Genomic DNA, 21,030 nt, shown 5'->3' with positions numbered 1-21,030 from the left:
TGCTGCTGTTGTGTTTTGATTCTTATCTTGGATTGAAGGTGTGCGTGAAACATTTTTGAGCTTTCTTTGTTGCAAGCTGCTATAAAAGATGAGTTTGAAGTTTGTTCGAGCTTTAAATGCTTACTCTTCGTCACAGTGGGCTGGGTGGAAAGTATTTTTGGTTACTGTTTTCGTGCACTTTTAATATATGTAGATAGCAGATAATCTCAACTGCTCGGCATTGTACAAAAACACGTTTAAGGGGTTATATCTATCAAACAAAATCTTTTTTCGCCATTTATTTTTATTGACCTAAATAAGGGTGTGCTAAATTTCGAGTTTCACGAAATTTAACGAAATTTATCGAAATTGAGAACACATTTTTCAAATAAATAGATACAAATTATGATTTCTGAACCCATTTTTCTGCTGTTATAAGCTCTAATTAAGGTCCGGTAATGCTTTGAAGCTTTGACCGTATGAAGTTTAAAAAAATCTATAGTTGACTATAATTTTCCTAATTTCCGGGATTTTCTTAAAAATTTTTCACTCAAATAAACTTAAAATATCTCTAAGCCTTCTGTTGAAATATGAATCAATAAAAAGATTCGCTTAAAATTTATAAATTCTAGTCATTTTTTGAAGAATTTCGAGAAAAATTTCGTTTAATTTCGGGAACCTCGAAATTTCGCGAAATTTCGCACAGCCTTAGACCTAAATCATGCTAAAACTATCCTAGAATCAAAATCTACATCGCCCAAGTACAGATCTAAACTCAAAGTTCGTTTAAATCAATTTTTACCGAACAACTTTTATACTCCAAAATCACATTTTTCGTTTAATTTGGCGATGCTTGTTTTTCTTTTTATTTGGAGGCTTTGTTAACTAGCAGAAGTTACCTACGATCGTTATCGTGTTTCAAATTTGAAGTTTAGAGGTCTCTGCATCAAATTTCGACCGTTATAGCGTCTCTACAGAACGTGTTTACTCACAATTTCCCTTTGTTTAGTCGATCAGCCGTTCTCGTTGTGTACATTCTTTGTTTGAGTTTTTCTATACTTTTTAACTGTGAGTTATATTCAAAAGTACTTAAATATGAGTGGCAAGTTTGAGTTTTGCGTGGGATCGGGCGCCAACTGTGTCAAAGTCGCTAAGCATCGCATGTCCGACATCGCGAAAGAGGCTAAGCGCAGCCATACATCAAATGACAAAAAAGAAGAAATGAAAACAATTTTACAGCGCAGGGATAGCTGACTGAAGGTAAAAAAATTATTAGGGGCTTTGTTATTGCGATTCTTAAAATTTATAGCATTTTGAAACTTTAAACGCGTTTTTCTTAAAACCATGTTTTAAAAATCGGCGAGCAGTAGAACTGAAAAAGTTTACATCCGATTGATTTGAAATTTCAACTGTAGCTTCTTCATTAGATTATCTAGTGAAGTACACACGATTTAAGTGATTGATTTACAACAACTTAAGTCATAAACAATCAAAGTCGATTTTTTTTGTCGAAACAGAACTTTTTTTTTCAAACCGTTGCCATTTTGCGAAGAAAATTTCTAAAAATATAATCATGTGTACTTCACTAGCAACACTTATGTAGATAATGAAAAAATCTTTGTTTTGGTTATAGGTGGAGTTGGGCACGACTTCTACTGCTCGTCGTGGAACAACTTTTAAAAAAGGCGGTTCACGGCAATCGCTGCACAGCCGCCATTTTGTAACAAAAATAGCAATAAAAATATTTTTTCTATTCTGCAAGAGTTGCTCAATCCAATGATATATTATTTATATACCTTACATCTCAAATGTCCTGTAAAAAAGAATCATGAAAAAAGCCTTGCTTTTTTGAACATTTGGTAAATATAACCCCTTAAGCATGTTTTACTCCAAAATCACAAACTACAAATTTAACTATTACGAGGAAGCTGCTAACTATTTTTGTTAAAAATTGTTTGGAGCTAAATATATGGTCAGGAAAATGTGTTAATTTACGTTAATTTTTATATATTTAAGATGCCATTATCACAACAGTTTTTACTGAAGCTTTACGACCACATTCCATTCATAGATATAAATCTTAAAGATTCTTGGGGGTTGCAGAATTCCAGACTAACAAAAATAAGAATAGCTATTCGTTTATTACTCTTATTGACACTCTTGGAATTTCCCAGACATAGCTGTTAAGAAACATTACGATTCGTAACATTTGTTTTCAACATGTTAAGAGATATATTATATTGTAGAATATCTTTGGTGCAGCAAAATTGCGACAAAGATCGAACTACTTTTAAGGCCATAAAAAATTATTCGTTCAGTGAGAAGCACCTTATTTTCATCACTAAATGTTTTTTCTCATTTTCTCTTTGTGGCCCAACCAACCAATATCGTCAAATTACAATTTGGAATTTATCTGGAGGAAGACTTCACTTAACATTCCTCTGACCAAGTTTATTCTAAGAGGAAATTATTATGTCAAGAGGATGGTGTCTTATCGAAACCTCGTTCCTCGTGCCAACACCGCGTCAAAATCACAATTCTTGGAAGAGGCTCTCAATGATAAATGATAGTCAATGGTAGTTTTACTTATATTTCGTCGATAGGAAGGAGTCTTATCGAAACCTCGTGCCTCCAGCCAACATCGTGCCATAATTAAAATTCCCTGGCGAGCACTACATTCACTCCGACCAGTTGTGCTATAAAAGGAACTTAATTTTGTTGGGAGGAAAATCTACAGAGGTATTGTAGAATTCTAATAATAAACCCATGTTAAAGTCATTTCACAACTAAATGGCCTGATTCTACTAAGATTCGAGTCCACGACCACCCATTTGACAAGCGGACTCAAAAATTTTGCGGTTAAGAGCTCCCTTCGTTGCCAAATGATAATCAACAACTAATGATCTGTCGTGCTTATTCCTACAAAAAACACAAATATATCAATAATTGAATCAATAAAAGAAGCTCTAGAATAGTTGAGGGTTTCTTTTGCGAGTTTCGGTACAATATATTAACCGTTATGTACTCGATGAAAAAAAAAAAACACTTTACATGTCCGACGGGATACCCGGGTACTCACAAAATTAAATTCTTGTAACTTTGATAATTTTCATCCGATTTCAATAGTTTTAGCTCTAAAGATTCAGCAACTTATGTACCTTGTAATCAGTGTCAGCGGTGCCCCGAAAGAATTTTTTCATTCCTGAAAATCCGGTTTTACGTGGACATGTTCCGGATCTGAGGAAATTTATGAATATTTGCCAATATCATTGGTACAATTACAATTGATACTTCATATGAGTATTTTCGGAATTAGGATGACGTCCAGCGACCTGAAAACAACCTTAGTGGTCTGGAAAAGATCTAAAAAGGGCCGAATACCGGAATATGTTTTCGGATTAAGGATGATGCCTAGAGACCGGGAATCAATTTCACACGCCATTTTGAAATTCAAGGTGATGACTCCTGGTTCGTCCAGTGTCGTTTTGAGATTTTTGGCAAGTCACCATCTTGAATTTCAGAATAGCGTCTGGAGTTGATCTCCAGTCTCTGGAAATCATCCCGATTCCGGGAATATCCGTATTCGATGGTATTCGGCCAAAATTGGTTCTCTTCCAGAAATTGGAAGTCGTCATTTTGGAATTACGAATGGCCTCTGTGGTCGTTTTCAGGTCTCTGGATATTGTACCGATTCTGAAACTACCCACGTGAGATGATTTTGGTCAATTTCAGCTGTTTTCCGAAAACCGGTAGTTACCATCTTGAATTTCAAAAAGGCGCATAGAGTTGATATCCGGTCTCTGGACATCATTCCGATTCCAAAAATACCCATATTCGATGGTATTCTGCCAACTTCGATTCTTCTTCATATACCGGTAGTCACCAATATGTAATATAAAATAGCGTAGTGGGTCGTTTTCTGGTCTCTAGATATCTCTTTTTAAAATACCTATATTGGGTGGTATTTGACGTTGTACTATTTATTTGTTTCTATGGTCTTTAAAATCCTCGGTGGAATCTGTTCCGGAAGGACCATTTTAGGGGCATATCACCATAAATGGCCTGCAGAACTAATTTGATAAACGTTGAACCAATAATTGTAAGATTCTGTTAAAATATTCATAGAACTCCTCGGTTTCGAAACATTTCCAAGGAAAACCTTCTTTTGGTGCTAAAAGTATCGAAATCGGATGAAAATGGTCAAAGTTACAAGAGTTTCAATTTGTAGGTACACGAGTACCCCGTCGAGCATGTAAGGGGTGACAAAATTTAAGGGGTGCAAAAGAATGTAATTAGTTTGGTCAGAAGCAAAAGAATGTAATTAGTTTGGCCAGAAGCAGGCTCTTTTACAGCCCAAATAGTGCATTCCCGACGATTTGAAAATAAATCGACGTGTAAGCAGTCGATTTATTTTCAAATCGTCGGGAATGCACTATTTGGGCTGTAAAAGAGCCTGCTTCTGGCCAAACTAATTACATTCTTTTGGTAGATGCGGGAATGGACGTAACGGGTTGCCTTATTTTCCCACTGTCGGAGCAGCACAAAGGTTTGCTGGAGTAACTACTGGACCTAGCTTTTCATGGAGATTTATGCAATTTTGGGAATTACTTAAATTTTTAAATTTTATGAAATTTAAATTCATTTTGTTTTTGACTTAGAACTACGTCTCTCAAGAAGTTTGGCTACATAGGGGTGTAAAATGAAAGTCTAAAAACGAAAAAAAGGAAAAATTTGTTCAACTTCAAATGCTAAAACAGGGTGACGAGAAAATTTTCAAACTCAAATTCAGGTTAATAAAATTTATCCTGATATTCTTTCCCTGATATTAATTTCCCTGATATTTTTGAGCATTCGGTGAAAAAGTGCAACGTAGATGAACGCAACTCTGAAATCTGTGATAATCTGTAAAAATTGTCAAAAATCTGTCCACGTGGTATGTGGATGGCCCCTAATCGAAAAATAAAAACCCTGACATTCCCTGATTTGCCAGATTTTTCCAGGTTTTCGTCACCCTGTAATAAGTCGGTTAGTTTTCAATGCATTTCTTTTTCTCTTGCAGCAATCGATTGAAAATTGTCTTCGCATCCGTATAAATGCAGAAAATTGTAATTTGATTATTCGAGCTATACTGCCGCGCATAGCAAGTCAGACCCATTTGCATTTTCAGTAGAATTGAGTTATTACGCGTAAATGGTAGCTAACAATGCATAGTTTCGTAACATTGGATGAGCTCATCAACTTTGTTCTGAGAAACTGCTGGAAAACATCCAAACATATTGTCCCATCTCGTAAAAAGCAATGTTATAAAATCATATTAAAACGCGTTTTTCTCGGCTTGCTGAAAATGCAGGTGGGACTGACATGCTATGCGTTGCAATATTATAGTACCATAAAAATTGTCAAGCCTTGTTGAAACGCAGATTTTGACTTTTTATTGGCCGCTTGGTTTCCCTAGCACGGTCGACAGAACTATATACCCTAGAAAACTGATTGGTTCGATCGTGCTTCTGCTCAAACCAATCAGTTTACTAGTTGATGGGAACTAAGACGGTTCAAACTAAGCAGCGGATCTTCTCAATGTTATAACTTTTGTTAAACACAATTTATTAGGAATGTGGTGGCCCAAAAAAAAAATTACAATAGCTACTGGAATCGGTTTTCGGCCCAATAATATCGTCCCGGCTCTGGCAATAATCATATTACCTGGTATTTTGCCATCTTCGACGATTTTCCAGGAATAGTGTTTCCAGAGAGTTATTTCATTGGTGTTGGATAAAAGTTATTGTGATTGTTTGCTCTCGAGTACACCAATGTAAGTGAATAACAAACAACCTTATGTAGTTCTACGTTAACTTTGCGGTCGTGGCTTTGCATACAACCCTTCTGTTATCTCTACTTCTTACTAGAGATGCACCGAATATTCGGTCGGCCGACTATCAGCAAAGATTGGATTTTGCCGAATATTCGGCTCGCCAAATAGTAAGTTTATTATTCGGCCGAATAACAAACAATGACCATTTGGTTATTTTGTTATCATACGATCAACGTTGTGTTCAGCCGAATATACGGCTGAATATTCGTCTCACGGAATAATGGAGAAAAGGTTATTCGGTATTCGGCCAAAGGCCGAATAGTGCTATTCGGTGCATCTCTACTCCTTACATGCCGGACGAGATTACCCGAGTACAAAAAAAAGTTTATTTAACTTTTGTAATTTACATATAGTTTCGATAAACTATGCATAAATGAATTTAACAACTTGTTTGATTTTCAAAGAGGTATCTACAATGAACTGATGGGTTCTCTTAGTCTTCAGGAAATAAGATGGCATAGAGTTTACAAAGTTATTTCTACAGACACATTTTATTTGTCTTCGTTTTGGATGTAATGGAAGCTCGCAATGGTCCTTCTACAACAGATTTCTTTGGGATTTTCAGTTGGCATTAAACGGATTTTGAAAGCAAAATGGGTGTCAAAATTCTTTTTGAATGGATTTCAGTTGATACAAGGTTCAACTTTTTGGTTCTTGCTTAAAAAAGTGAAGCGAAGTATGCTAAACATACCAGAGCAGAGTCCGTACGAAGAAAGTAATAAATGTGATTATTATTACAATTATTTCCAACGATTAGTCATCAATCCGAAATAAAAAAAACAGCGCCAAATGGTAATTGTGTTTGATAAAACCGCTTTATTTCATCAAACCAAACGACAAATTGTAATAAGTTGTAAAAATGTTTCACAATAATTTAAAGAAAAAATAATATACTGCAATTTTCGGTTATGTTATCATAAGTCCTTCTACTCTACGCATACCTAAACTGATTCACCATTTGTTCCCAGTCTGTAGATAAAATTTTGTTTATTTCGTTGGCCATTGTGTGTATGTGTGTTTATGTGTATGTTTTTTGTTTTGCTTTGCTGATTTTGCTTGGATGTTTCTTTTTCATCTAATGGCACATGGTGGAAGTCTATACTAGTATTGCTAATTGAGTTTGCTGTCTTCTTGTGATTTCTGGTTGGTGATTTATTGCTTCGCCTTAGATGTTGCAGTGCGCTGCGTGAGCATAAATATCTGACACTGAGCTATTTTTTGTAATGGTTATACATTGGTGCAGTGAAGGAAAATGCAATTGGAATAAAGTAAAAAGAAATCGTTCAAACAGCTCGGCGTAAAACGGAATGTTTAACTAACAGAAAAATACATTGTGAATACTCGCTACTTTGTGATTGCTCGTATAAAAGGGTTCAGTTCAAATCAATTGCTTTTTTGTAAAATATTGAAGGCTTCGCAGGAAGGGAAACTTAATAAATATTTTAATCGCTACTGCGTATCTTTTACTCTCTTTCTTTCTGCCTTTCGCTATAAGTACTTTGCTGATCTTACTACTAGTTTAATTTGTTACAAAAAAAAAAAATCGTAAATTGCTGACTGTAGTTTTGGAAGGACTGGAAATCTTTAAGCTGCTCTTGGAAGGTGATCATCCCAGTTACAATTAAGGTTGATGATCTCTGTTGGAAGCATTAACTTTGTTTGTTTTTAAGTAGTAGTGGTGCCGATGAAGGTGAAGAAGCTCATTTTCTAGACCTGCTGAATTGGAGCGTATCGATGCACCTTGGGTGTCTTGGGTGTAATGTCTTCCGTAAGCTTCTGGTATACAATCGAGTTTTTAGAAGCTAGTAAAGCCTGGCGATAGCGTTCTCCTCGTTTTCGCATCAAAATTGCGAAAATCCTGCTGATGGCTATAATTATCATGAAGATTCCCAGGGCTATGCAGATGATCGGCAACCAGATGAGACCAAGTTGCAACAGTCTTTCGTTGTCCAAACCGCTAACTTGGTCTTCCAGTGTCTCGACGGGTTTGGAATTACCAAGGATTGCTTCCTCAATCTTCTGTATTCCATTGGCGGCGTTTATGATGTTCTCCTCATCGTCAATGTCATCCTCCTCGTCATAGTACTGATCTGGTTCATCCTTGCTGTCCACCACATCCTCTTTCTTGGTATTTTGCTCGTCGGAGTAGTCGTCATCATCTTCCGATTCGTCTTCTTCGATGTCATCGTCGTCATCATCATCTAGTTCGGTATCCTTGATGACAACCGGAGAGTCTTCGCCGTTTTTGATAGTCTGGCAAATTTCCTGCGCGAATTGGCTCCACTCTACCAGAGGCGCGGAGTTGTCCGTAATGTAGGCATTCAGTTCGGCATGAGTGCGCTGTTCTTTACTAGAGTCACCCAGCGATATCTTTTTCACTCCCAACCATTTGATGAGCGACTTGAAGTGCGGATTGCATTTCAACGAATTGTTTTTGATGTCCAGTACGCGCAGGCTAGTCAGGTATTCGAGATCCGAAACGAACACGCTGGAAATCTCATTGTGCGATACATTCAGCATCTTCAAATTCGGCAGGACCTTCGAGTTTTTGGTGTTCGGGGCGGAATTCTCCCATATCGTGCGCAAGTCACAATCGCTAACATCCAGGTGGTTCAGGTATTGCAGCGGCAGGAACACCTTGGCCGAGAGGCGCGTGATTTGATTACCGGAAAGGTTAAGCTGTAATGCAAACATAAAATGGATTTAAACTTGTTGAGATTCAAACATGAAACATGTCAATATAAGACATACCTTGTTCAAGTTCCTATTGTGCAGGAAAGTTTGTTCATTCAAATCTGTGATTAGATTGTTGCTCAGGTCAAGTTCCATCAGTTTATCCAAAGCACTTAATACCGCCGGCCCAACGGTTTGCAGGTTATTCCAGGCCAGATTCAATCGAGTCAATTGTGGCATCGTTTTGAATGTGTTGTCTGCCAGCTCGGAAATGTCACAATTGGACACATCCAGGAAGTAAGTATTAAAGGTGCCCCATGAGCTCTGGAAACCTTCAGCTGGCAGCTGCTTTAGTCGATGATTGTCATTCAACTTAATGATATCAAGATCTTTGTTGCCCAGGAAGGTCAGCGCAGAGATTTGCTCCAAATAGTTTTGAGACAAATCGATCTGCCGAAGGCTTTTCAGCGAAGTGAAAGCAATCTGGTTGATCTTCTTGATGCGGTTGCCCTTCAAGATCAGGTTGGTTAGTCCTTCCATGCCTTTGAACATCTGACCATTTATGTTACGAATCTGACAATAGCTGAGGTCAAGTTTCTGTAGATCGGCTGTCACAAAGTCTAGATTATTGCTAATCATGTTGTACTTGAGATGAAGGATAGCTAGAGACGTCCGGTTGAAGATGTTCTTTGGCAGCTCGGCGATACTGTTAGTGGAAAGATCTAACTCTTCGATAGTCTCAACCTTATCAAAGATACCTTCTGGCAATGTTTTTAGTTGATTGTCGGCCAGATTAATGTAGATGATGTTTTTAAGCTCATTGAAGGCAGTTGGTTGCAAGGCTTGAAGGTTACATTTGGAAATATCCAATTCCTCGATAGACGGGGCTTTTAGCATGTACTCGGTGTATGGGGTATTATAATTGACGCTTTGCATGGCGCTCAGATCGTTACCAGACAGCGTAAGAAGGCGCAACTTGGTATTATTAGCGAAAGTATCCGGATGCAGCATGTCAATTCCAGAGTTGGTGAGGTTTACGGAATACAGGTCATCCAATCCGGCGAACGCGGATGGGCTGATGTATTCGATGGTACAATTGCTGATCTTAATCGAGACCACGTGGGAAAGACCAATTTGTTTGAAAAATTCTGCACTCAGCACGATCGGGTATTTAGGACCGACGTCTAGCACCTGCAAATCGGTAATTGAGGGCGAGAATTTTTGTGTGTCCATATCCAGCCTGCTGCAGGTGGCTACCAGGTAGGCGTGCATGTTACGCTCGCAGATACAGTCCCGGGGACAAAGGTGAACCTGTTCCTCCAGATTGTAATCGTCGTCATCATCCTCGTCGTCTTCGTCATAATAGTCTTCGGGGTAGTTTTGGTTCTGCGAGATTAAAAAAGGCATACAAGACAATGTTAGCTCGAATCATAGTTTGTTTTAATTTTGAGAAAAAGCTATATAGTTTTTAAATTTTTGCGAGTTATAAAATCCAAACAAAAGTTCACGAAAGCACCAATGTTAACAAGAAAAAATGGAAGGCGACCAACAGCGAGATGATTCCGTACAGAGTGAGATAATTTAGTCGAACTTACAGCATTTTTGCTGTCGGTTTTCTTGCTTGTAGAAGAACTAGCCGTGGTTGCCTCCTTCTGTTTCTGCTTTTTCTGTGCCAGCAGCTTGTCTACAGCATCAAAGTCAATCTTTTCATCGCCGTCATCAACATCATCCTCGTACTGATAGTCCTCATCGTCGTCATCGATCTCGTCCAAGATCTCGTTATCGGTAGTAGTTGCCTTGGCAGCTGTGGACGAAGTCTTTGCAGATGTCTTCACGGGAGTGGACGTTTTCGGCGCTTTAGTGGATGACGGCTTTCGAAGGAAACGAACAGACGAAAGAATTCAGGTAAAATTGAGAATTGAAATTACAACTGTCTCTGATTAGTTCGAAATGATTGTCATTGCGCATGAGAGGTAGTAGATGGCCGTAAGTGTAAGTGGTGGTTGTTGAGCACTTGCTGACTTACAGTGAACTTAGCAAGCATTTTTGGAACCGCGAGAGGATCGATTTTTTCGTCATCAAGCTCATCACTATCCTCATCGTCATCGTTATAGTATTCGTCTTCAGGTGCAGATGTGCTGCTGTAATCTGAAGCCTTTGCCGTACTAGTGGTGGTCTTAGGTTTTTTTGGTATGACGACCTCTTGCTACAGACGGAATTCGGGAGAATAGGAAATGATTAGGATTTTCTCGTTAAAAGGCCTGCTGACATTCAGCCATGGAAATGCGCCTTTTGTGAATAATGATTGAAGGTACGGAACAAATGAACAAACAGGTTCGGGTACAAAATTAGGGTTTAACCTGCGTGGTCTCCGTCAGCTGTGGTTTAGCAAATTTGATATCTGACAGATCTTCGACCTGTGGTAGATTTTCGGGTGGTTCAGTTTCTTCAACAATCGAAACACTTTCGGTTTGTGCTAAGGTTTCATCCTTCGGGAGAAAATCAATTTAACTAAACTTTTCACAGATGGCACAAACTAAACTGTGCCACCGGTCTAGGAAACTCACCATTTTCTTAGTGTCCTCGTTCGGGAGAAGATCATCTTCATCTTCGTAGCTAGCATCATCAATCAAGCTTTCTTTGTTATCGTCCTTGTTAACTGCAACAATTCCTAAAACAATACCAATAATGTTACATTTCCGTACATCGTTATTTACGTATAAAAAGTACCGATGGTTGTAGATTCAGCTTTGATAGCTTGCTCCGTAGCACCTTGCTTTAGAGCATGCTGTGCATATTTGGGGTTTAGATCAGCCGCCTTTTTTGGCGGTGGCACCTCGTCGTCGATGAGATTCTCTTTCGAATCCACCTCGGGAAGCATCTTGTTGAACACGGGGTTCTGTGCCATCGGAATGTCGGACGACTTTTCAGCCAACATTTTGCTGAATAGGGGATCCTGCGCTTTTGGCAGTGCACTCGTACTGGCAGCTGCCTTGTCGTTGGCGGGATTCGCTAAGCTCACGCTGATCGCCAGCAGCGACAGCGTGAGTACCAGTACGCACTGGTAACCCATCGCTGCGATGGTTCTGGAAAGAAAAGCAAAAACGAAACATTAGGTTATTAGAGGGTTTCTGCTAACGAAAAACTCTTCATAGAATAAGACCGTGGCATTTGATATCACTGATTTCTCTTGTTATTCAAAACGGTATGTAACACTAACCTATTCAAAACGGTATGTAACATAGGCAATGAATTCGATTGGAATCTCAAGGCATTGCGAACGCACCTACCGTGTTGTGTGCTATAACGACGTACTATGTTTAACTTAGATTTCATTCGATTTGTCTTCCAACCCAGATGGCCCGGTAGGACAGTATATGTGGAAAAAAGATAACTGTTATCACAACCGAACAAAGAATCGATGTGCATACAAGTATAAATGAACACTTCTCGAAAAGCCATTAATGTGACCAAGTTTCAAACGATCAATCTTTTTTATTCTATTAGGGGAATGGCACTTGAATTTTAATTATTTGTTTTTAGATTCCTGCATAAACAGGTTGATTATTTAACGTGGACACATGTTGGTAAATCTCGAACTATAGCGTCACTTTAATGTAGTGTTGAATTAGTGTTTTCAAAAGCGGAAGCAGCAGCATTTGCTGGGCTGAGACCGACTTTTAATCCCCAACTGAGTGTTTGCAAATATTAAATTCAGTATAATCTTGGCACTCAACCGAGAACAAAAAGAACAATATTTGTTCAGTGTTGGAGAAGTGCATGCCTTTTTAACGGCTCACAATGCACGACATGGGCGTTTAGAATATTTTTCTTCCTTTGTATGTGTAGGTAAGACTCAAGTATTTCATGAACTAGCAATTGAAAACTGTTTTGCGGGCGGATCACTACTGTATCACGATAAGATAAGCAGGTTTGTGATATGCCGCTGGTATTCGTCCATATCAGGTGGATTTCATTCACGAATTTTTTGAGGTGAACTAAGCTCTGCTGTTGATTGTGGGTGGACTGCTCAAAAACATGTAGAAGTAGTGACCTCTACTTTAACTCAAGATAACATAATCTTTGCAACACGGACAAAGGCTACAGCATTAACATGATTAATACGATTATTCAAACGGGCGGTTTTTTTTGCGCGGATATAGAAAGAACTTGTCAATCTGAGTGAAAAACTACCGTATTTACTGATACAAAATCGTTTGTCAATTGCAACTTAAATTTTCATTTATTATTGTCGCATGTTTCCTTTACTTGATGGGTGGTTGAAACTTCACGGAATGGGTGGTTGAAATAGTCTACGCAGTTTTATTTTCCTCAAAAACATTCAAATGTCAGTGAAGAAATTTAATATTTGAATATGTTTTAATAAAAAGGATCAGAATGATATAAAAAACTCCCACTGCTTTTTTGCTATCCCGAACTAGAGTCGTGTATTCGCAACCAAATGTTGGTGTATAGGACCATTACCAAACTAGTGATAGTGTTTTTTAGTTTGCAATTAAAATTGTGAGAGCGGCAATCTAGTTCCAGTTCTCACAAGTTTTTATTTCACGCTTCCACGAAACTTCTGATTACAAAAGACTGCCAGCTGAAACATGGATACAGCTGGTTGGCGTAGCCTGGGTAATGTTTCCTATCCGACGATAGCTTTCGGCGATAGACGAAATGCTTTACCGTTCATTATAGAGATGAGGCTCGAACAGCTGACTGGCATCCAGCGGCTTAATATGAAATGCTCTTCCCCAGAAGCAATACCTATGGCAGCATCATCAAGAGAATAGGAGACCTCAGGCCAACCACCTACTGGCCCAAAAACCTTCGAATCGTTACCGAAACCGACGCAGGAAGAGGAAGGACTGATTCTACGACAACGACTTTTAGCGAGAAACAAAGGACAAGAATTGGAGCATGGAATGTACTAACGTTAGCTCAGCAGTGAAAGCTGGTACAACTAGCCAGCGAGGCTCGACGCATGAAGCTCGAACCCTGGAACTAACCGAAGTTCAACAGCCACACTTTGGAGAACACAAGCTGCTGTCGGGCAAACGAGGTGAAAATGACCCCGCCACCGTGGCTTCCTGCTAAGCGCCCATACACAGGCTGCACTTATTAAATCTAGATAAACATTTCAAAAGGTCCTATCTGCTTTCATCGTTTTCCCGGAGCGTCTTTTCATTTGTGCAATGGTTCCGCTTTAGAAATTCTCCCAAGCGTGGTTTTCGTTCAGAAGGCTAGAGTGATCCCTCCGCTATCAATTTGTGCGAATAACGTGTCATAAATGGTTTTCAATAAGTTTTGGTGATTAAACAAAAGTGATCGATCGAAGCAACGATCAAAGCAGATAGGACCTTTTGAAATGTTTCTTTAGAAATGGAAACCTATCAATGAGAGAATAATCGTGGCTCGATTCAGAACACGGGTTCGAAACTTAACCATAATTCAATGTTTTGCGCCAACCGATGCTGTCGAGCTACAGGACAAGGAGAACTTTTGTAGTCAACTAAATGACATCGTGGATATGGTTCCAAAGGGCGACATCAAGATCTCTGACGACTTCAATGCAAAGATCGGCTTCGATAACATGGACTATAATTGCGCGACATGGGATGTCATGGTCTCGCAGAAATAAGCGAGAACGGTGAGCTATTTGCAGAGTTGTGTGGCAACAACGACATGTTCATAGGGGGTTCACTTTTTTCCCGTCGACCAGTGCACAAAGTCACGTGGGTATCCCGTGAAAAACAAACCGGGAATCAGATCGAAAATGGAGAGGGAGCCTTCTTGATGCCCGGAATTAACGTAGCGCCGACATCGTGTCTGATCATCAGCTTCTGATTGACGAGATCCGCCTTCGAGGAGAGGTTCGGACGACGATATAACACACGCCGATTAGAAGATCCAGCTGTGAAGATCAGACCAGGGGATATTTTGGGCAGTAACAACGTAAAGCAACAATGCACGGCCAAAGCCTTGTTGCACACCCAGAGTGCATCACGGATGGAACCTGGCGGAATAAAGTAGAGCGGGGAGAAGCAGAAGCCGAGATAGAGCGGATGAAAACCCGAGGAACCAAGAACGAAACCCGTCAACGATATTCGGCTCTGGAGAGGAGAGTTAAACGCTTTGTACACAGGGCAAGCGAGCGTGGACGGCCTTGGCTGATGAAGGGGATAGAGGCGCAGTAACCGGCGTTAACCGCCCCCTCTACGATATTTCACGATGCCTAAGGGAGGCTAGGATGAATCCAAGGATGCCTGTGAAAGACGCCATCAGACAGCTACTTGCCAATCCCACTGACCAGTTGAACGCTGGTTTGAGCAATTCTTCAAGTTTCGACAGCCGACCAGCCATCAACATCTCGGCAGGATTCGTCTGGGGTGCAACGTATCACTCGCGTCACCCCGGAACCCCTTCACTGCAGGAGATTGAAGCAGCTGTCCGATGTACGAAATCCATCGAAGCTCCCGGGCTCGATCGCATATCAGCAGAGATGCTTAAAGCTGACCCCATGCTATCCGCAGAATACAGCATCAACTATTCTGCAATATCTGGGGCACAGCGATATTTCTGGCCGACTGGATGCAAGGCGTCTTATTGCAGGTCCCAAAAAAGGGGGATTTCACTGTATTGGACAATTGGCAAGGTATGATGCTACTGTGCATTGTTCTCAAAGCCCTGTTCAAAGTTATCCTAAATCGGATACAAGCGGAGAGTGATGCAACTCTCCGACGGCAGGTGGGTAGGATTTCTTGTCGGACGATCAGCATTATTCTGGAGCATGTCAATGAATGCCAAGAGTCCCTATATATTTGGGTCGACTTAACCACGAAGGGCGCCTCACAGATGGCCTTGAGATGCAAAGGAGTCCCGATTAAATGTCAACCTCATCGGAGCGCAGTACAAGGCTTTAACATGCAGAATTCTGTATAACGGAGACTTGCCCGACCCTATTCGGGTAGTCACCGGTGTTAGGATGTATATTATCATCGCTCTGGTGCCATTGACCGCATTCTGACCCGTCGGCTGCTTCGGTAGCCGGTAACTATGAAGCACTTCAACTATTCGATTTGGCAGATGATATTGCATTACTAGTACAGTCGCACTCTGACATGCAGATTAAATTCGACGATCTGGTTATACGCTCTCCGGCGACTCAACGTCAACGTCAACAAAACCAAATCTCTAGATGAACGCGTGGACAATCCAGAGCTTCCAATATCTTGGCAGCCAGATAGTGTGAGATGGCGGTGCGAAGTGCGACCTAGGTTCAAGGATTAAAAAGGTTAAGCCTGCTTTTGCGAGTCTGCGAAACGTATGGAGATCGAACCAGATTAGTTTGCGCACTAAAATCCGAATTTTCAACTTAAATGTGAAGTTTTTATTTTTATTACTATACGACAGCGAGAAGTGATGTTATTACTATACGACAGCGAGAAGTGATGTTATTACTATACGACAGCGAGAAGTGATGTGTGTCAGCAGAGAACACATAGAAGCTGCAGGTCTTCGTCAACCGATGCCTGAGATATATAATTAATACCTGGGGACCCCACAGCTGGATTTTAAATGCCGAGCTCCATTGCCGGTGCCATCAGAAGCCGATAGCAACCGAAATTTGGGAACGAAAGAGGGAGTTAAACAAAGTTGGTTACGGGGTAAGTTGACCAATGAGAATATCTTCGAATCTACGTGTCAAAAAAATCGTGTTATATTGGTGATACGTAGTAGATAACCAGAGAAACTAAATGACAAAATGAAGTACAGTTTTAATAAGGACGTATAATAAATACATGTTGGTACCATACTGGCCATCAATTACTTCGCAGCCGACTGTTAGGTGTACAAGACAATTGCGGGGCTAGCGCTACGATGATACTGACACTAACAGTCTCTTCCGAGCCGGAACTCGAACATATGACAACTGGCTTTGTTAGGCCAGCATCAACCTCGAGACCAGCTAGAAGGTCCAGCTCCTTTGACTATAGACCGTTCCGATAATTATAAATACACTTACGATCAACCGTCATTTCAAATAATGTGCAGTATTCAACCAAACATTGGCTGCGTCCTGTTGTTTACATCCAAAAAAAACAGATGCTGTCATTTTTTCTAACATTTAGCGCGAAATTTTGAAAATGCGTGGCCTTTCTCCCGAACAAAGAAAGCGAATTGTGCACAAATGTGGCACCGTGAGTGGTCTTTCTATAAGAAAACTAGCCAGAGAAGAAGGTATAAGTGTCGGAGCAGTTCAAACCGCATTGCGGAAGTATTGTGAAGAGTGCACATTTACTGATGCCCCAAGACGTGGTAGAAAACCCGGGCCTGTTGATCTCACAATGGACAAAAAGGTTAAGGAATACTACAAGCGGCATCCTTCAGTATCAGTACGAGATGTGGCGAGAAAGCTGGGAACCTCGGCGAGTAACGTTATGCGTGCCAAGGGAAGAATGGGTCTGCAGACCCGTCGGAAGCAGAAGCAGCCAAAACGAAATCCAAAACAAGCTGAATCTGTGAAACCGAGAGCTCGGAAGCTTTATGGCAAACTTCTGACCAAAAAAATGGGGTGTGTTATCATGGATGACGAAACCTACATAACACTGGACTATAAGACTCTGCCAGGACCGCAATTTTATACATCACCGAAGGGAAAGGATGTCCCTGGACCAGTGAAAGCCATTTACACCGAAAAATTCGGCAAGAAGGTAATGGTTTGGCAGGCCATTTGTGAATGTGGGAAAATATCTCGTCCATTCATTACGAATGACACAATGAATGGTAAAATTTACGTGAAAGAGTGTTTGCAGAGAAGGTTGTTACCCATGGTTAAGTAGCATAACAATCCACCAATCTTTTGGCCCGATCTTGCTTCCTGCCATTACTCTAAGGATGCACTAGGGTGGTATAAAACAAATAATGTCCCAAAGGAGATGAATCCTCCAAACGGCCCTGAAATTCGCCCTATTGAAACTTTTCGGGCTTTGACCAAGGCAATGCTGAGGAAATATATCAAACCAGCGGACAATGTTGAAAAATTTAAAAAAGATTGGCTTAAAGTGGTAAAAATGGTCGGAGAACACACTGTGCAAAAGCTTATGAGTAGTGTTAAGAGAACTCGCGTATCCTACGAAAAATAATCCCAACTTGAATTGAAACTGGAAAGAAAACACTTATTATTTATATTTCAGAATAAAATGACCCGAAAAATCCTGTATTTTTTGTTTTATTCAAGAAAGAAGATGTATTTATTATTTTCGGAACAGTCTATATAGATCACATTAGATGGCTTAGTCAAATCACATAATAAATGCACGTTTTTACCGCGAGTATAAGTATAAGATCACGCTAAATTCGTGATCAAAATTGGATTTCGAAGAAGTATTTTGATTTTGAAAAAATATATACAAAATAACGTGTCTTTCTCATCTCAACTTGTTTCTCGTGAAATATATAAGAAAAACTCTGTGATGCCACGGTTGAGCTCATATAGTTATATCGCAGACAGACGTCCAACTGAGTTCTAAACTTGTGTAAAGTTTTTTGTAGTAGCAATCCGTAACCAGATAGCGCTACCAGTACCGCCAGCCTCGTACACCAGCGAAAAAAAATGTATTGTAGCGATAAGGTCACCAGCCGGCGCTAGTGTACAAGTGATTTATAACGCAATTTACTTTGAAAAATTTACACAGAAATTTTGATCAATGTTGTTCTTGCTTGGACGTCTGTCTGTGGTTATATCATTCGAGTTATACTAAAAACCACCCCGATGCTGTTAGTCTTAGAAATTGTATCCAAGTAAAATAACTGAAATGATTTCGTCCTCTTTGTTTAAAGTCAAAGCTGCATATTGAACAATTCTAGTAATGTATATTAAACAATTCTAGTAATGATTTGTTTGAATTAAATCGTATATTCTGCAGTTACGTTGACAAGACACCTACCAATTAACATTGTTTAATATTTCCACTCGTTTGTTTGTAAACTAATTAGCGTGATACAGGAAATTATTTATCAACTAAAAACAAGCTTTTATGAGCAAATCCCCGTTCAATTTCAACGATTTCCGATATTTTTACACTTTTCTTCAAAAGATTTCTTTTGTAAGTGATGATTTCACAAGGTACTTTTTTACAAACCATTGTTTACAGAAACTGCAATGCTATGGAAGCCATGAACCACGCTGACTCAAAAAAAAAGATAAATCACACTCATCCGACAAGCGCAAATCATGTTTTAAAATTGATAACAATTAAATTTGTCTGGTTTCGTTGGCTAGTGTTGTTGTTATTGATTCAATTTGCTTTCTGCGAGCATCATTTCCCACACCCGTAGCGGTGCCAGCAGAAAATGTGCGGGCTTCGGCCAGAAAACCACGCTTTTTCGCGTAAAAATACGGCAGCACCTGTCCCAGCTGGGGTCCAACCCGTTTCGATGGCCGCTGTACCCTCCGAGAACAGCTGCCGAAGCTGTTTGTTGGTGAATGTCATGATCGGTGTCTTTATTCTCTTCCCCACACTGCGAATGATAAAGACGCTGCACTTGTACCGCTTGCGGTTCTTGAAGAGGGATGGTAATGATGTTTTTTTGTGTTACTTTTTTGTATCGGAAAACATTTTACCAGCCAACTACAGAACGCTTAGCATTCTTTGGCCGTTGGATGATTACCGTCCAGCAGCGAGGGTTCGAAAATAATTGCCGTATATCAAGTAAAATGCAGTTAAGTGTTATGCGGTTAACAGGAGGCAGTCATAAAAACCAAAACAGTCATATTTTTTATTATGAAGTTGCACAATTTATGGGAACACGATTTATTCTAAGCCCAAAGATTTCATATAGCATTTTAATAACTCAATTAATTAGTGAGTTCCCAACAAACACTGTCCACATATTTATATGTAATAAATTATCTGGTCAAAAACTATATATGTACGTAGTAGTAAATCCGACCCGAAACATGTTTTTCCTTTTGACTGTTGTTTTGTTTTTTTTTTTTTTTTTTTGACTCCGCACATCTGTTAAACGCCTCTTGTCATGGATTAGGGCAGCGCTCGCATCGGCAATCAACGGCTCGAAAATTTTTAATTATTTTTGATGGGTTAACAGCTTCCCGCATCGTCAGTGGATTCCACAAGCTCTCACGTAGCGGAAAACCACAGACTTTGCTTTCGAAGTGGCCAAAGTGAAAACGAAAATCTGAACACCGCTACGGGAGTTTGCCAGCTGCTGATTTATTCGGCAAAATTTATGGGCGACAACTAACAATAAACGAATAAATGTCAATTGGGTTCACGCCCACACACATGTTTTGCGCTTAAATTTGCTTTTGATTGGAATGACGAATTTGACGAAAAAGAGCAGACCTTGGATAATTGGTGACTTTTAGTAAAATCTGTTGGAATGAGTTACATATTTACAGTCAAAGCGTAATATTGGAGTGAGCAGATATTACACTTCTCAATGATTACAGCTCAATTAGAACATTTCTTCACATTTTTCGGCAGGTTTCTCCATAAGATTACTGCAGATAACCTGCCGAAGAAAACCACTGCCGAAGCCGTTCGCTACCCTACATTATAATATCTCATCTTCAAAAAATTGTTTGCTTTGGCACCAAACTTGCAACCAAATGAATAACGTCATTTAGGTGCTGGATGCTGATTTTATAGACTAATATAACTGACATTATTTACCGAGAAAACAACTACTGCATCCCTCACCTAGTGATGCCAGATTTACGAGCATTTGTGTTTTTGTGTGTGCATAAATTTGGGACCTGCTCGTTTCAACATACTTTCAATAGTATGGCACTATTGCTCTACAGTTCAGAAATGATCTCGAAATGAAAACTTACAAACTTGATGAAGGGTCCAACATTTATGCACAAACGAATTCCTGCAGAACTGACATCGTTGTTCTTGTTGGCTGAAAGATACCAATCGTAAGAATATCGGCATGTACAAGTACATGCGTGTGTAGAAACTCAGTCATCGTTCTTTGATGGTATCGATATGGAATTTAGCAAGACAAACAAATCGCGGCGAAGCGTCAAATTCTCTCATCCACATTCAGCCAGATCCGGCTGTAAACTGTACAAGACAGATTCGTGCTCATACTATTGAACATTCATTTCCGTTTAAGTATATTAAAACGCAATATTCAAATAGAATTTTCTTATTAATGCTGATGGCTAAGCCAATTATCGCTGATGTTCGAAGACAAATCGTCTCGGCTCTCCCAATGAACATTATAGCCTTTTGAGCACAATGTTTCATTAAACTTGAAACTTGCGCGCAAGACAATTGTACTCAAAACAATTGAATAAATAAAGAACAAGTAGAATGCTAAGCAAAAGTTAGCAGTATAACTTTTTTCTGGATGATATGTATATACGAAGTCTTTGTTCATAAACTAACGAAAAACCTTTTTGATTCTTCTATACCCAGGTTTTTTTTTGCAAAAACTTATTATAACTGTTAGTCTACCACCCCCAC

General features: G+C 39.7%; 1 protein-coding gene across 5 annotated transcripts in view; it reads right to left on the bottom strand.

Moving 5' to 3' along the window:
- Window positions 1–6,647: 6,647 nt before the first annotated feature.
- LOC129721700 (insulin-like growth factor-binding protein complex acid labile subunit) overlaps window positions 6,648–21,030 on the bottom strand; it is a 54,697-nt gene continuing 40,314 nt past the window's right edge. The window contains exons 1-8 of one of the 5 annotated variants that reach the window (XM_055674580.1): window positions 11,745–11,782; window positions 11,255–11,610; window positions 11,092–11,195; window positions 10,885–11,013; window positions 10,551–10,730; window positions 10,120–10,395; window positions 8,603–9,910; window positions 6,648–8,530 (exon numbers count right to left, since the gene is read on the bottom strand). In XM_055674580.1, coding sequence (XP_055530555.1) covers window positions 7,559–8,530; window positions 8,603–9,910; window positions 10,120–10,395; window positions 10,551–10,730; window positions 10,885–11,013; window positions 11,092–11,195; window positions 11,255–11,610; window positions 11,745–11,767 — 3,348 coding nt within the window. In that variant the 5' untranslated portion in view covers window positions 11,768–11,782 and the 3' untranslated portion in view covers window positions 6,648–7,558. Of the gene's footprint in view, window positions 8,531–8,602; window positions 9,911–10,119; window positions 10,396–10,550; window positions 10,731–10,884; window positions 11,014–11,091; window positions 11,196–11,254; window positions 11,611–11,744; window positions 11,783–21,030 lie in introns of those variants that run through there. The other 4 variants (XM_055674582.1, XM_055674581.1, XM_055674583.1 and 1 more) reach the window with 4 other exon arrangements.

The sequence above is a fragment of the Wyeomyia smithii genome, chromosome 2 (genome assembly GCF_029784165.1).
Source record: "Wyeomyia smithii strain HCP4-BCI-WySm-NY-G18 chromosome 2, ASM2978416v1, whole genome shotgun sequence".
NCBI lineage: Eukaryota > Metazoa > Arthropoda > Insecta > Diptera > Culicidae > Wyeomyia > Wyeomyia smithii.
Note: the sequence above shows the minus strand (reverse complement) of the source record. Positions and strands in the feature narration are given on the sequence as shown.